General features: G+C 46.1%; 1 protein-coding gene across 4 annotated transcripts in view; it reads right to left on the minus strand.

Annotated features, from left to right (window-relative positions):
* Positions 1-17,690, minus strand: part of PITRM1 (pitrilysin metallopeptidase 1) — a 392,977-nt gene that overhangs the window by 12,276 nt on the left and 363,011 nt on the right. For all 4 annotated transcript variants that reach the window (XM_069211204.1, XM_069211202.1, XM_069211206.1 and 1 more), the window contains one exon: positions 13,162-13,264. In XM_069211204.1, the coding sequence (XP_069067305.1) occupies positions 13,162-13,264 (103 nt within the window). The remainder of the gene's footprint in view (positions 1-13,161; positions 13,265-17,690) is intronic.

The raw sequence follows: 17,690 nt of genomic DNA on the forward strand, positions 1-17,690 counted from the left end.
TTTCATACCCAACCTGCTGCACACCCACTCGTCTGCCTTCTTTCCCAATTCTTGGGAACAGGTCAGATCAGAGTCCACTAGTTACTGGTGCAGTTTGTCAGACACACAACCGCTAAGGATGTGCTCTCTGATGAAAAGATTGTACAGCCCATCCTCAGTCTACTATGCAACCAGCCTTCCAGAGCCTTAACTGCACAGTCAACAAAATCTACTCAATTTTGAGAGGTCTCCTGAGATTCCATGAACTTAATCCTATACTCCTTAGTTGTGAGCTGAATCCCATCAATCAGAGCCTCTTTCAAGACTTAGAGAAGAGGATGCAGACAACTACCAACTGCCGAAAGTTTACCTCTACCTACCTTGTCTGCAAAGAAGAAACACAGGATAGCTGGCCACTGCCTCCAAGGGACCTTCTGAACTTTACATGCCATCTCTAAAGCAGTAATCCAGTTATAGATGTCATTACCCAGACTTGTAAGGAGGGACTGTCCTACTAAGATTCCTAGGATCAAAGGTGTCTTCCCTGACTCTGGACTCTAATATTACAACCATGGGGTTCTAACCCCAAATTCTTCCTTTCCCTGCCCATCTCTACAGCCTCTCTCTCAACAGCTAGCTACTGCTTTTTCAACTTGAGTTTTGCTTTCTCAAGTTTCAGCAAGCTGAATCCCCTATATAAGGATCCCTCTTCTGAGCTAGAGTGGACTGAACCAGCAGAAGATGCTGAGGCAAGGGAAGATGAGGAAGATCTACTCTTCCTGAACTCCCTTTTCACCAACCCAGAGGGAGAAAAAAGTGGGTCTACTACTACTACAACACCTACTTGTGCTACCAGCATAGTTCCCTGCAGATTTAAAGTTCTCTCCAGAATCCTCATGGTTCTGTTCAGTGTGTCCATAGGAAGTACCTGGTACCCCCTTTTCCAGCAGTGGTGGTTCACCATCCTCATCTAACTCTTTCCCTATCAGGGTTCTGTATGTCATCTTGAATGATTAAGTCTAAGAGAGTAGATTTGGTAGGGTTAATAGATGTATTAAGTTTCCTAGCTGTGCATAGGGTCCTAAGCTCCTGCAACTTAAGTGCCCCATAACTAGACTCCTTAGTCAGGTCAGCTCCCTCAAATAAAGACATGTTGTTAGAGTGGAATATGTAGTTTACTTACCTACTCTAAAGTTCTAAACTTTTAAAACGTTTGAAGAAAGGGCTATGATAGGCCCCTGCCCACCCAAGCTAAAAGTTTAGAAGACCCTGAAGTTACTAGTATAGTGTGTTCCCAACAGTTAGAAGTGATCTTTCTTATGGAAAGTCACTGGTTACCAAGTGGTAAAGCAATGCAAGTGTATTATCCCACCGCTGTACCACCAAAGTAGTCTGGCTTAGTTTATGGTGAGCACTTATAGAGCGGCACCCTATAGTAAGTCCAGGCAACCCTTAGTGATAGTGTTTAGGAGTCCAGATACCAAAAGCTCCCTAGAGGTAGCTGTGGTGAGCAGCTAAAGCGTATCTAGGAAGACTGGAAAGCACTTGCAATACCACACAAGTCAGTAACTGTTCACAAGAAAGAACACCAGGTATTGCAAAAGGAAAATGTTATTTACCAGTAGACATCTGTTTGTGGCATGTAGTGCTGTTGAGTCACATGCTGTGCATAAGCTTGCCATCTAGTGATGGGTTTGGAGTTGTACAACTTGTTTTTCTTTGACAAAGATTTTCGAGTGACTACTCCTCGTTAATACTGCGAATCAAGTCCTTTGTTTCTCCGCAGGCGGGAGAGTGAAGTAGTGAAAAATAGAGAGTAGACTAGAAAAGATGTCTATGCTATCTACTTACATATGCACATTATTTATATAGTATTAAATTGCAAAGTCTACACGCATTCGGGAGGACACATTTGTGAATCTACAGCACTATATGCCACAAACAGATATCTACTGGTAAGTAACATTTTCCGTTCGACGGCGTGTGTAGCTGTAGATACAGATACTGTGCATAGACTGTAAAGCAGTCCCTTCATAAAGTGGTGGCTAGCTTGCAGGAGTTGCAATTATTTGAAAGAGTGTTAGGAGTACAGCTTGCCCATCATTTGCCTGTTGTCGTGCAAATACGTCTACACAATAACGTTTTGTAAATGTGTGTGGTGTAGACCATGTTGCTGCTTTACAAATATCTGCTATAGGTATATTACCTGCAAATGTCATAGATGCACCTTTTTCCTACTGGACTGTGCTCTAGGTGCTACAGGTAATTACAGTTTAGCTTTGCTATAGGAGTTTGAATACATTTGACTATCCATCTAGATATAGTTGTTTTAGATATAGGCTCTCCTTTGTGTGGTAAGGAGAAAGCCACAAAAAAGTTATTTTGTTTTCCTAAACTTTTTTGTTCTATCTATATAATACACAAGAATCATTTTAACATCCAGAGTATGTAGCGCTCTTTCTGCTACTGAATCTGGTTGTGGAAAGAAAACTGGTAATTCTCTTGTCTGATTAATATGGAATTGTAAAATTACTTTTGGAAGGAATTTTAGATTTGTTCTTAAAACAATTTTTTCTTTATGTTCTTGGAAGAAAGGTTCTTCCAAAGTTAAAGCTTGTGGATAGCAATTAAAAAAAGCTACTTTCCATGAAAGGAATTGTAGGGAACAGGAGTGAAGTGGCTCAAACGGTGGAGCCATAAGGCTCGTGAGTACAATTTTAAGATTCCAAGCTGGAGGAATTCTTAGTGGAATTATTCTTTTTAGTCCTTCCATAAATGCTTTGATAACTGGAATTCTGAACAAAGAAAAATGCTGTCGGTTTTGAAGGTATGCAGTTATGGCTGCTAAATATAAACAAATAGATGTGTAAGTTAGATTTGCTTTTGGTCTAGTTGTGGGTTTGCATGCTTCTTTAAGAATATCCATACATTCTTGTGGTAATTCTAAATATCCAAATTCTATGACCTCATGAGCCATATCACTAGGTTGAGTGATTTGGGACTTGGATGTCTTATTTGACCCTGGCTTTGTGTCAGGAGGTCTGGTATGTTGGGAAGTTTCTGATGTGGAACTGAGAGTTCCAAAAGTGTTGTGAACCATGGTTGACGTGCAAATGAGGGAAGATTTTATCTTTTGGACCAGAAAGGGTATGAGTGGGAGAGGGGGAAAGGCGTGAGCAAATATCCCTAACTTATCCATACAGCATTGCCCTTAGATTGAGGGTGTGGGTACCTGGAGACGAAGTTTCAGCATTTTTTGTTTTGATATGTTGCAAATAGGTCCCTTTGAGGTGTTCCCCACTTTGGGAAGTACTGTTGAAGGGCTTGTGGCTGGAGTTTCCAGTCGTGTGCTTGTTGCTGCATCCAGCTTAGCAGGTCCGCAAAGCGATTTTCTGCCCCTGGGAGATACTGTGCCACTATGTGACTGCGGTGATGAATTGCCCATTTCCATATTGTTTGTGCAAGATGGGACAGTTGATGAGATTGTGTCCCCCCTGTTTTTGAAGATGGTACATGGCAGCCATGTTGTCTGTACGCATCAACACTGTCTTGTGTTGCAATTGTGAAAGGAATGCTTTCATTGCTAACACTGCTTGCAGAGCCAGGTAATTGATGTGAAGAGACCGTTGAGTATTCTCTCATATCCCCTGAACTGTGAGGTTAAGGAGATGAGCTCCCCAACCGGTGTTTGAAGCAGCCATTGTGACAGTGATCGGAGCCATAGGGTCTAAAAAAGGTTGCACTTTCATAAGGTTTGTGGTGTTTCACCAATGCAAAGAGCAATAAGTCTGGCGGTCCAACAACACTAGATCTTCCATTTGACCCTGAGACCATTGACGAGAGAGACATTGTTAAAGAGGACGCATATGAGGTCTGGCATTAGGTACGATGACAATAAAAGATGCCATCATCCCTAACAGTTTCATAATAGTTCTTATTGTGTATCTTTGGTTCTGTTGCAATGTAGCAATTAATGTTTGAAAAGCCTGAACTCTGGTTGAGTTGGGAAATGCTAGCCCTAATTGTGTGTTGAGGGTAGCTTCTAGATAGGGTTGTATCTGGAGAGGTAGCAGATGAGATTTAAGTAGTTTATGGTGAACCCCAGAGTGTAGGAGACAAATTGTAGTTTAGGTGTGGCGTTGACACTGTGTGAATGAATTGGCTTTGGTGACCCAATCGTCCAAATAAGGGAAAACATGAATATGTTTTCTTCTGAGATGTGCTGCAACTACTGCAAGACATTTTGTGAATACTCTGGGAGAGGTTGTGACCCCCTAATGTTAATACCTTGAATTGGTAATGTTTTCCTGCAACTACAAATCTTAGGTATTTGTAGTGTGCAGGATGAATGGGAATGTGAAAATAAGTGTCCTGTAGGTCTAACGCTATCATGAAATCACCTTGTTGCAATAAGGGACTAACATCCTTAAGAGTGACCATATGAAACTGTTCTGATAGGATATAGTGGTTTAAGGGTCTGAGATCTAAAATTGGCCTGAGAGACCAGTCTTTTTTGTATATTAAAAAATACAGGGAGTAGACTTCTGTTCCTTGGTATTGTAATGGTACTGGTTCTATAGCCCCTTTGAGAAGAAGTGAATGTACTTCCTCTTTGAGGAGAGATGATCTTGTGAGGGTTTGTGAGCTCAAGGGGGTATATTTGGCGGAGTGGAAATGAGCTCCAGACAGTAACCATTTTAGAAAATTTGAAGTACCCACTGATCTGTAGTAATCTGAGATCATAGGGGTAAAAAAGTTGTAACCTTCCCCCTACAGGAGTAGTGTGAGTTGGTATGTTAAGTCATTATTTAGTGGTGGATGAGGAACCTCTAGACGTAGATTACTTTCCTCTTCCTTTGCTACTGTAGCCTCTATAAGATCCTCTAAAGTAACCTCTAGTGTATTGAGAGGTGGGCTTTGTTTGATTGGAGGAATGTTCCTGAAATGATGACAAAGCCCACGACAAATCCGATGCGACCAAAAGTAACCCGGTGTGTGCTGGTTACCAGCGTATTCACAAAATTGTGGAATGTTGGAAGCTGAAACTGGAGTTGCAGAATGCTTGAGGCTGGGGCCTCCAGGAGCTCGAAGATGTCTTGGAGGAAGAATGAACAAGCCTTGGCAAGAGCAACAGTGGCTGCAGCAAGGGCCAACCATCTCCCAAGTTGGTCAGAAGACAAGTTGGACCCGAAGAGGACCAAAGAACCACCACCTGTGAGCAGAGCATTTACGTTGTCTGTGGGACAGCAGGTTCCGCCAACCGGTTTTCACCATCTTGCGGTGCGCCTGCGGATGCAGGGGAGTGACTCCTTCACTCCAAGGGAGATTCATTCTTGCTTCTTCGATGCAGGAAGATTCCTTGTGACCCTAGAGGATGCACCGCCACGGATGTTACAGAAATCTTGCAGGATCTGGAGAAGCCATGTTGAGGTGGGGAGCCCTCTCAAAAGCCTTCTTTCAGATCCAAAAACAGAGCAGCAGGGGTTCCGGAGGCCAGGAGCAGAAGATGCCTTGCAGAGAGTTCCTTGTAGAGTCTTGCTCGATGAATCGGAGGAAACACTCCCAAGGGAGCCCTTAATTAAGCCTAGAACGGGGTTGATCACTCTCTGAAATATCCCACCGAACAGAGGGGGTCACAGATGTCATCTACCTGGCCTAACAAGTCAGACAATCCTAGGGGCCTCTGCACATCTTTTTTTCAAGATGGCAGAATTAACTGGCCACCTGGCAGAGCTATGTGCACCTTCCTTGGTGGTACTTAGGTACCCAGGGCATTGGTGCACCAGGGGACTCTCATGGGCTACAGCATGTATTGAGCCACCCATGGGAGTCCATGCAAACTGTGTCTACAGGCCTGCCATTGCAGCCTGCGTAAAATGGTGCACCTTTCACTTTAGATATAAGGCTTGTCTTATATCGTGGTCACTGCACTTGGACACTAAGTCACCCCTCTGGCAGGCCCTTCAGCCCAAGGGCAGGGTGCATGTTCCCAAGTGTGAGGGTACCCCTACATAAGCAGAGGTACCCCTACAAGCCCTAGACTCCAATTGCTGGTCTTTATATGTGCAGGAAAGCCATCTTACGGTACGTAGTGAACACTGGTCACCATGAGTGGTCCAACTACATTATAGCTTATCCAAACCTAGGCATGTTTGACATCAAACATGTTGAAATCAAGCAACTACACCAATTCCAGTGCTAGTTGCATGATACCATGTACTCTGGGGGTTCCTAGAGGATCTTCCTGGTTCTGCTCGTAGAGCCTTGCAGGGTCAGACTGCGAGGCCGCAGTACTGCAGACCCCCATACACTGTTCTGTCCTCCTGCTGCTGAGCCTAACTCGAGCAGAAGAAGAAAGAACAAAGTGTTTCCTGTAGGTGGGATGTGTGACCTCCTCTTCTTTAGAAATAGGTGTCTCCGGGCTGTGGTAGGCGTGCCCTCTCAGCGCCATCAGACCACTTTGAAGGGCACATTTGGTGCCCTCCTTGCACAAACCGGTTTGCACCAGTACAGGAACCCAAGTTTCAGCTCTGGAGGGAAACAACACAAAGGACAGGTGAGTCCCCCCACCCCCCTGTTCAGCTCCTCCCCAAGGGAGGTGCACAGCGCACTGCCAGGTGGCCGGTTGATTCTGCCATCTTGGAAACCAGATGTCCAGAGGCTCCTGGGAGTATCAGACTGGAAAGGCCTCCTCTTCCCTTGCCTCAGCATCTGCTGTTGGCACCATCCACTCTAGCTCAGATGAGAGCTCCCTAGATAGGGGGTACAGCTTGCTGAAATTTGAAAAGGCCAAACTCAAGTTGAAAAAGCAGAAGATGGCTCTGGAGAGAGAGGCCCTAGAGATAGAAAGGGAGAGAAAGAATTTGGGGTTAGAATCCCATGGTGCCAGCTTAAAACAGTCCACTGTGAGGGAAGACACCTTTGATTCCAAGAATCTCAGCAAGATAGTCTCCCTCCCTACAAGGCTGGGAATGACATCCATAAGTGGATCACTGCTTTAGAGAGGTCCTGTAACGGTCAGAAGGTCCATCAGAGGCAGTGGGCAGCTATCCTGTGGCTCTCCTTTGTAGAGGCTGAAACAAACTTTTGACTGGTAGGGAGGGAGATGGTGTTCTTGTAAGAGGCTCCGATTGATGGGTTTGGGCTCACAACTCATGTGTATAGGATTAAATTCAGAGAAACTCAGAAGGAGTCCTCTCAAGGCTGGGTAGATTTTGTGGACTGTTCAGTTTAGGCTCTGGAAGGCAGGTTACATGGTAGTAATGTGAAGGACTATTAAGGGCTATGCTATCTTATCATGAGAGAGCACATCCTTAATAACGGTCTGAAAAACTGCATCAGTACCTGGTGGACTCAGATCTGACCTCTCCCCAAGACTTGGGAAAGAAGGAAGACAAATGGGTTCGCATCAGGGGGAGTAAGAAATCTCAAAGTGGGAGTGACCAAACGAAGAAGAGTTCTTCTAAAACCCAGGAGAAAGATGGGTTAAAGAAGGAAGAGTCTTCATCAGGCCCACAAAATTCTTCAGGGGGTGGGTCCAAATCTTCTTTCTCGTCTTCTAAAAAGAAGCCTTGGTGCTTGATGTGTAGGGAAAAAGGCCAAAGGGCAGGGGATAGCAAACGCCCTAAGAAAAGCACCAAGGGTACGAATACCACTCCTCAGTGTCCCTAGCAACACCATTGGTGGTAGTACTTCAACCAAGGGTGTAGCTGGGTTTACCTTGGGTATTGCAGTAGACTCTGGCCTAGTCAGAGAAACCAATGAGGCTGTCTTAATATCTGAAGGCGGCACAGAAGGCACAGAACTTGCCACTCTGGCTGCTTGGGCTCCTAATATGAGGAAATGCTTATCAATGATATTGAGGCAGAAGCTGCTTACAGGACACCGGTGCAAGTCTCAGCATGCTTGTAGGAAGTTGGCTCTGTATGTGCTATTTCAAAGTAAGGAATAGTATGCAGAGTCCAAGGGTTCCCCTTAGAGGTAAGATAGTGGCAAAAAGAGATAATACTAATGCTCTATTTTGTGGTAGTGTGGTCGAGCAGTAGGCTTATCAAAGGAGTAGTGTTAAGCATTTGTTGTACATACACACAGGCAATAAATGAGGAACACACACTCGGAGACAAATCCAGCCAATAGGTTTTGTTATAGAAAAATATCTTTTCTTAGTTTATTTTAAGAACCACAGGTTCAAATTCTACATGTAATATCTCATTTGAAAGGTATTGCAGTTAAGTACTTTAGGAACTTTGAATCATTTCATTAGCATGTATACTTTTTACATAAAACACAATAAGCTGTTTTAAAAGTGGACACAGTGCAATTTTCACAGTTCCTGGGGGAGGTAAAGTAATGTTAGTTTTAACAGGTAAGTAAGTCACTTACAGGTTTCAGTTTTTGGTCCAAGGTAGCCCACCGTTGGGGGTTCAGAGCAACCCCAAAGTTATCACACTAGCAGCTCAGGGCCGGTCAGGTGCAAAGGTCAAAGAGGTGCCCAAAACACATAGGCTTCAATGGAGAGAAGGGGGTGCCCCGGTTCCAGTCTGCCAGCAGGTAAGTACCCGCGCGTCTTCGGAGGGCAGACCAGGGGGGTTTTGTAGGGCACCGGGGGGGACACAAGTCAGCACAAAAAGTACACCCTCAGCAGCTCGGGGGCGGCCGGGTGCAGTGTGCAAACACGCGTCGGGTTTTCAATGAGAGATCAAGGGATCTCTTCAGCGTTGCAGGCAGGCAGGCAAGGGGGGGGCTCCTCGGGGTAGCCACCACCTGGGCAAGGGAGAGGGCCTCCTGGGGGTCACTCCTGCACAGGAGTTCCGTTCCTTTAGGTGCTGGGGGCTGCGGGTGCAGGGTCTTTTCCAGCCGTCGGGAAATGGAGTTCAGGCAGTCGCGGTCAGGGGGAGCCTCGGGATTCCCTCTGCAGGCGTCGCTGTGGGGGCTCAGGGGGGACAACTTTGGTTACTCACGGTCTTGGAATCGCCGGAGGGTCCTCCCTGAGGTGTTGGTTCTCCACCAGTCGAGTCGGGGTCGCTGGGTGCAGTGTTGCAAGTCTCACGCTTCTTGTGGGGAGTTGCAGGGGTCTTTAAATCTGCTACTTGAAACAAAGTTGCAGTTCTTTTGGAGCAGGGCCGCTGTCCTCAGGAGTTTCTTGTCTTTCTCGAAGCAGGGCAGTCCTCAGAGGATTCAGAGGTCGCTGGTCCCTTGGAAAGCGTCGCTGGAGCAGGTTTCTTTGGAAGGCAGGAGACAGGCCGGTGAGTCTGGGGCCAAAGCAGTTGGTGTCTTCTGTTCTTCCTCTGCAGGGGTTTTTCAGCTCAGCAGTCCTCTTCTTCTTGTAGTTTCAGGAATCTAAATTCTTAGGTTCAGGGAAGCCCTTAAATACTAAATTTAAGGGCGTGTTTAGGTCTGGGGGGTTAGTAGCCAATGGCTACTAGCCCTGAGGGTGGGTACACCCTCTTTGTGCCTCCTCCCAAGGGGATGGGGTCACATTCCTATCCCTATTGGGGGAATCCTGTAAGATGGAGGATTTCTAAAAGTCAGAGTCACCTCAGCTCAGGACACCTTAGGGGCTGTCCTGACTGGCCAGTGGCTCCTCCTTGTTTTTCTCATTATCTCTCCTGGACTTGCCGCCAAAAGTGGGGGCTGGGTCCAGGGGGCGGGCATCTCCACTAGCTGGAGTGCCCTGGGGCATTGTAACACGAAGCTTGAGCCTTTGAAGCTCACTGCTAGGTGTTACAGTTCCTGCAGGGGGGAGGTGTGAAGCACCTCCACCCAGAGCAGGATTTGTTTCTGTCCTCAGAGAGCACAAAGGCTCTCACCACATGGGGTCAGAACTCGTCTCTCAGCAGCAGGCTGGCAGAGACCAGTCAGTCCTGCACTGAACAATTGGGTAAAATACAGGGGGTATCTCTAAGATGCCCTCTGTGTGCATTTTTTAATAAATCCAACACTGGCATCAGTGTGGGTTTATTATTCTGAGAAGTTTGATACTAAACTTCCCAGTATTCAGTGTAGCCATTATGGAGCTGTGGAGTTCGTTTTTGACAGACTCCCAGGCCATATACTCTTATGGCTACCCTACACTTACAATGTCTAAGGTTTTGCTTAGACACTGTAGGGGCATAGTGCTCATGCACCTATGCCCTCACCTGTGGTATAGTGCACCCTGCCTTAGGGCTGTGAGGCCTGCTAGAGGGGTGGCTTACCTATGCCACAGGCAGTGTGAGGTTGACATGGCACCCTGAAGGGAGTGCCATGTCGACTTAGTCATTTTGTCCTCACCAGCACACACAAGCTGGTAAGCAGTGTGTCTGTGCTGAGTGAGGGGTCCCCAGGGTGGCATTAGATATTCTGCACCCCTTAGAGACCTTACCTGGATGCCAGGGTGTGCCAATTGTGTAAAACAAAATTACAGGTTAGGGAAAGAACACTGGTGCTGGGGCCTGGTTAGCAGGCCTCAGCACACTTTCAAATCAAAACATAGCATCAGCAAAGGCAAAAAGTCAGGGGGTAACCATGCCAAGGAGGCATTTCCTTACATAAGTCACCTGTTGAATTATATTTTAGAGACACCACTTTGAAATTTAAACTCCTAAAGTCATTTTACCATCTACCCTCTTTTAAAAAAAACTGTATAATATTTTAAATGAACTCAGCCATGATTGTTTGTTCCTTCCCCAGATCATATAGTAATAAATTGACAAATAGAAATTAATCATGTGGTAGTGAAATCTAAATTTTAAAGACTCCTGCAATCCCTGCAAAAAGCGTGAGACTTGCAACACTGCACCCGGCGACCCCGACTCGACTGGTGGAGAAACAACGCTACAGGGAGGACCCCCAGGCGACTCCAAGACTGTGAGTAACCAAAGTTGTCCCCCCGGAACCCCCACAGCGATGCCTGCAGAGGGAATCCCGAGGCTCCCCCTGACCGCGACTGCGTGACTCTAAAATCCCGACGGCTGGAAAAGACCCTGCACCCGCAGCCCCCAGCACCTGAAGGATCAGAACTCCAGTGCAGGAGTGACCCCCAGGAGGCCCTCTCCCTTGCCCAGGTGGTGGCTACCCCGAGGAGCCCCCCCCTTGCCTGCCTGCACCACTGAAGAGACCCCTTGGTCTCCCATTGAAATCCATTGAAAATCCGACGTGTATTTGCACACTGCACCCGGCCGCCCCAGTGCCGCTGAGGGTGTACTTTTTGTGTGAGCTTGCGTCCCCCCCGGTGCCCTGCAAAACCCCCCTGGTCTGCCCTCCGAAGACACGGGTACTTACCTGCTGGCAGACTGGAACCGGGGCACCCCCTTCTCCATTGAAGCCTATGTGTTTTGGGCACCACTTTGAACTCTGCACCTGACCGGCCCTGAGCTGCTGGTGTGGTGACTTTGGGGTTGCTCTGAACCCCCAACGGTGGGCTACCTTGGACCCCAATTTGAACCCCGTAGGTGGTTTACTTACCTGCAAGAACTAACATTACTTTACCTCCCCCAGGAACTGTGAAAATTGCAGTGTCAACTTTTAAAACAGCTAAATGTGTTTTATGTAAAAAGTATATATGCTATTGTTATAATTCAAAGTTCCTAAAGTACTTACCTGCAATACTTTTCAAATGAGATATTACATGTAGAATTTGAACCTGTGGTTCTTAAAATAAACTAAGAAAAGATATTTTTCTATACAAAAACCTATTGGCCTGGAATTGTCTCTGAGTATGTGTTCCTCATTTATTGCCTGTGTGTACGTACAACAAATGCTTAACACTACTCCTTTGATAAGCCTACTGCTCGACCACACTACCACAAAATAGAGCATTAGTATTATCTCTTTTTGCCACTATCTTACCTCTAAGGGGAACCCTTGGACTCTGTGCATACTATTCCTTACTTTGAAATAGCGCATACAGAGCCAACTTCCTACAACTTATTTTCAACACTGCATCTTCAATTGGTTTCACTTCTGAAAAAGTGAAGGAATAAAACAAAGCTGTCGCCCAAAATATTTGTCCACTGCATGATAGAAAACTTCCACTGAAGTAACGGTAGCACAACAATTATGAACATTCTAAGGAAATACTGGTCAACTCTACATTTCTGAGCTTTTTTGCATCTGTTCATCAATAGTCGATTTTTAGGGCTTAGTCTTCAAATTGAGACTAATCAGTGGACAAATTACATTCTTTCACAAAGCATTTAGTATTTCAAATTTAGTTACTAAACTAATTGCAACCAACTTTATATTACTTAGTAAAATATATGCTTCCTAATGTTTTAGCCTCTCATGTTCCTTTAATTTTGCAGGTTTGCGATATGCAGCAATGTGATATAGTAAAATATTTTATTTTTAAACATGACATTTGAACACATTCAAGTGTGAGATTCTGACCCTCCTCCTCATCATGATTACCGTTATACTCCTCCCCATGATCCTGCTGATAATCACTCACCTCATTATCATCTCCCTCCAATTGATCCTAATTCTCCTCTGCCTGATAATAATACTTATCCTCCTCCCTTACTTCCCGATCCTCATTCTCCTCCACATTATATCCCTGTTTACGCCCTCACCTCTTGATCATCCTCATCATATAATCCTCTTGCTCCACATTTCCCATCCAACCCTCATCTTCCTCCTCCAGATCCATCATTATCTCCAAATTTGAACTATCATTTTCCTCCTGATCCTTCACTCTTTCACCACAGCCTATACATGCCTTTCCTGTCCAGCTCCAACATTCTTGTCCATTCAACGAGACACCCAATCTAGGCTACCCATAACGTAGCACAGATGCTTCCACCAGTGAATTAATATGAACATTTTGATGCTCACTCTTTCTATTCTCAATAGCCCTTCCTCATTTTCTTCCCATTCACAGCATTTTGATTTTGTCCCAGGCTGCATTAAGTGCTTTACATGTGACTAACATAACATTCAATCAATTCCTAGAAATCTTGTATGAATTCAGTTAAACGCCTTTTCACCCTCACCTTTTCCCCAAATAGGCTTACCTGTTTCTTTCAGTAGCAGACATATATTAGACACTCCCAAGCACTCTGGTACATCATATTCACATCTAATTACTTTGTGGCAGGCAATTCGACATACTGTACACAAAGTCCTAAATATTTTCATTTGATATATACTTTACAGTATTAAGAGAAGATGATTATACAGAGTATTTAGCACATAAAGACTCACTTATTAGCAACTTTAGCCACAGACTCATGGCTCACTTGAAACACCTGTTCCCGGTGCTTCTGCCTCATTTCATCAGATATTCCATACAAAAACTGATTGACACCTAAAAGTAAAGGCACAAGCTGAATAGTAGCAGGAATAAAGGTCAGAAAATTTGAACCATACATTGCATCAACTGAAAGTTGCAGCAAAACCATATTTAATGTAAGCAGAAAATATCATCTGCAGTTTCAAAGTTGTAATAAACCATAGAAATGATCCATGACTTACATGACATGCTTTGTTTGTATATTCTGACATTTGTTTTATTTCCATTCTAGAGAAACATATTTGAAATTCTACAAGCACACATAAATCATCCTTTTCTGGGACAACACGTTATCTGACGAGGTATGCATAACAATACAACACTATCAGAAATAAGACTAAAATGTGCATTGTGGATGACTATTTTAACGACTGAAGCTGAACCACGTGAATGAGAACTATTCACAGTACAGGCAGATACAACTGATCTTCGATTATAAAATGATCAAGAAACCACAACTATTGTGGTGCACTAATGAAGCTTTCCAATAATGATGCATCCCAAACATGGCTGCGTTACTCAGATTCCCCGTGCAATTAAAAGGTGGCTTCATGTGATAAAATGGGCAATTTGTACTGACTGGTAAATAGATATCAAGCACAAATTTAGTGTGCCAGTGTAAAGATGGCAGCCTTGGCTAGCTGGAATGGGCTCCAAGACCTTCTGGAGTCTGTTTCTTGGCCAGTGCACAGCAGACCTTAATGCAGAGGAAAATCTAACTTGCTCTTCTGCACCACCTTCCCTTTCTTCAACCCAGAGAAAGCAGTAAAAAGCTGGTTGTCTCTTTTGTGGTCCTTAGTATGATGAACAAACAAGTTACTTATGGTATTGCTTTATCTGGTAGAGACTAGGACTAGCTGCAGATGCCTCACCCTAAAATCATCCCAGGCGTCAGACTGGATCAGGAAGATTTTTCTTGAGCAGTACCGCTGTGCGCTGGTAGGTGGCGTTGGCCGGCTCCGCATGAGTCGTCTGTATCATCCGCACCAGCAGCAGTGACCACAGCCCATATATGGGTGCCACCTAGGCACGCTGATGTCTGTTCTTTTCTTTCTGTGCCAGCCAACACATATCCAGGAAGAGCTACATCTTCAGACTTTTTTGACTGAGCTTATTTCAACATTTTGTCCAAGCTTTTTTGAGGTTTTCATTTTGTCCAAGCTTTTTTGAGGTTTTCCTCCTGGTGAGGCAGGATGTCATCCAAGAAGGCCAACCTCAAACCCTGTGGCGCCTTTCACCGGCAGATGTCAGTGACAGACCCGCACCTTGTTTGACTGTGGTGCAACAAGTCAGGCATGCTGATATCTGTTCTTTCTTTTCTGCGCCAGCCAGTGCAGATCCAGGAAGAGCTACCCCTTCAGTCTTTTTTGACTGAACATTTCCTTTTTTTTTTTTTTTTTTTTACATTTTGTTGAAGCTTTTTTGTGGTTTTACTCCTGGTGTGGCAGGATATCATCCAAGAACGCCGACAAAGCCCTGCGGCGCCTGTCACGCGCTGATGTCAGTGACGGACCCACACCTTGTTTGCCTGTGGTGCATCGAGCGCAACCAGGACCCAAAGTCCAGCTTTGACTGTGGCACAATGAACCAGAAGCCCTTGAGGGGGCGCTCTCAAGCTCGTGGCGGCCCGTCATGTGACTCCACGCACGCCGGTCGTTGTCCTGATCGATAGGAATGTCCCGAAAGCTGTCTCAGAGTCCAAGGTCGTCATTCCACTCAAAATCATTGGGACACTCCGGTAAGCACTAGAAGAAGTCATTGAAACAGGAGTGTCCAAATTCTGGGCCTCGCTCTGCGGCTGAACCTGGATCTCCTCCATGCTTCCCAAAATTTCCAGGAGCCAGAGTGACTCCTGCCCAACTCAAGAAGTTATCATGTGTGCCATATTTGGGAGGCCCGACCCCTCTTGTGCCCCTGCTGGTTCCGCACCAGCAGCTCAGATCCCGGCAGGGCCTCAAGGATCCACTTCTGGATTTGGACCGACTCTGGTCATGTCACCTCAACCTTGCTCCACACAACTCTGGAGACTCAAAGTCTCTTGGCACAGGAACCAGGACACCAACCCACCCTTCTTGCTACAGTAGCACACGGAGGTGGTGTTGTCCATGAGAACCTGTACAAGCCTCACCTTGGTGGATGGCAAGAAGGCCTTCATGATAGATAGATTAAAAACCTGCAACTCCAACAGGGTGATATGAAGAATGGTTTCCATCAAAGACCAAAGCCCTCTGATCTCGACCTTCCCCAGATGACCTCGCCATTGCAGTATGAACACATCCATCACCTCCATCTTTTCACGATGGCGAAGGGTGAGGGGCTGCCACTTGACTAACTACATTTGAGAAGCCACTGCAGATCACGAGCAACCTCTTCCAAAATCTGGGTGACAACTAGCAGATTATCTTGGTGTTGTGCCCACTGGAACGTCAAATACCATTGTATCGCCTGCATGTGTGACCTGGCATAATCGACCAGGGATCGGAGATAGAGGAGGCAAAGATGTCATAAATATTCTCAGAGCTTCCCTCTCCAAGATTCAGGATCAAAGCTGAAATGTTGGGATGGAATGTCCAAGACTTACTGCGGCAGAAGGAAGGACTTGAATGGCACTGTGTCTAGGATAGCTCCAAACAAATAGCAACTTCTATGAAGTAGAAGGGTGCCAATTTGATTTGCTGACTGTGAATCCCAAAGATGTCAACAGGTTTGCCATTGTCTGGAGATGGTCTACGACTAACTGTAGCAAGCCCACCTTCAACAGCTGGTCATGAAGTTAGGGGGGGAAGACTGGTATTCTCCAACCTCTGAAGCTGTTCCGCCACCACTGTCATCACTTTCGTGAACACCTGAGGCGCACTGGCAAGGACCAAGGTGAGCACGGCAAATTGGAAAATATTCCTGGCTGTCCTTGAACCACAGGTGACGGCCTATGGGACAGCAGAAAGCGTATAAGAAAATAGGCATCCTGCAGGTACAGGGACAATCTAGTCTATTAACTCCAGAGCGGCCAAGATCTGTCCCAAGGTATTTTGAATTTGTCCATGTAACACCCCTCCCCCAAACACACACACACACACTTTTTGCCTGATATCTGATGCTAACTGACTGAGTGTGTGTGGGATCTTGCTAACCAGGCCCCAGCATCTGTTGTTTCCCTAAAGCTGTACCATTGCTTCCACAATTGGCACACTGCTGGGTACAGCCAAGTCCCTTGTAAAACGTACCAGTGGTACAAGGGCTCTGTGGCCATTGATGGTTCCTAAGGGATGCAGCATGTTTTGTGCTATCCTAAGGGAACCCTCACTGAAGACATGCACACTACCATTGCAGATAGTGTGTGTTGGTGGGAAGAAAAAGGTAAAGCGACATGGCATCCCACTCTGGGTGCCATGCCCACAAACCACTACCTGTGGCATAGGCATGTCACCCCTCTAGCAGGGGTTAGAGCCATGTGGCAGGGTGCATCATACCACAGATGAGGGGATAGCTGCATGAGAAATATGCACCTACGGTGTCTAAGTCCATCCTCAGACCCTGTAAGTGCAGTGTAGCCATGATGAGAATATGGGCTGGGAGTATATCATTACAAACTCCACTGCTACATGATGGCTTTACTGAATGCTACAAAGTTTGGTATCAATCTTCTCAGTTCAATAAACCCACACTGAAGGCATCTTAGAGATGCCCCCTGAAATTCCCCCAACTGTCAAGTTTGTGGGTGACGGGTCTATAGCAGCCTGCCACACCAGAAGTGTTTCTGACCCCTTAAGGTGAGAGCCTTTGTACTCTCAGGAGTCCAGGACAAAGCCTGCTCTGGGCAGAGGTGCTTCACACCTCCCCCCTGCAGGAACAGCAACACATGACGGTGAGCCACAAAGGCTCCTACCTTTTGTTCTGCTGCCCCAGGACACTCCAATTAGTGGGGATGCCCGCTCCCTGGACAAAGTCCCACTTTTGGCGGCAGGTCCGGCAGGAAAATTAGTAAACACTAGAAGAAGTGTCAGCCCCAGCTGGGACCACCCCTAGGGTGCCCAGAGTTGAGGTGAACTCCTCCTGGCAGAACCCTCCATCTTGTTTTGAGGGTAATAGCCAATAGGATTAGGTATGTGCCGTCCTCCCCAAAGGGAGTGGGCACAGGAAAGGTGTAGCCAACCTCAGGGTCAGTAGCCATTGGCTAATGCTCTCTGACCTCTGTTACGCGCCAAACCTAGTATTTAGGGGCACCCCTGAACCTTGCTCTTCAGATTTCTGGCGAACTGAAAGAAGGATTGAAAAGCCGCTCCAGCAGAGGCAACTCCAAACAACAACTGACTTGGCCCAAGCCCTACCGGCCTGTCTGCCGCTTCAAAACTCCTACTACAAAAAGGCAACATATCCTGCAGGACCAGCAACCTCTACAAACCCCCAGTGGACTGCCTGCCTACCCAAGGACCAAGCTCTC

Source organism: Pleurodeles waltl, chromosome 10 (assembly GCF_031143425.1).
Source record: "Pleurodeles waltl isolate 20211129_DDA chromosome 10, aPleWal1.hap1.20221129, whole genome shotgun sequence".
Lineage (NCBI taxonomy): Eukaryota > Metazoa > Chordata > Amphibia > Caudata > Salamandridae > Pleurodeles > Pleurodeles waltl.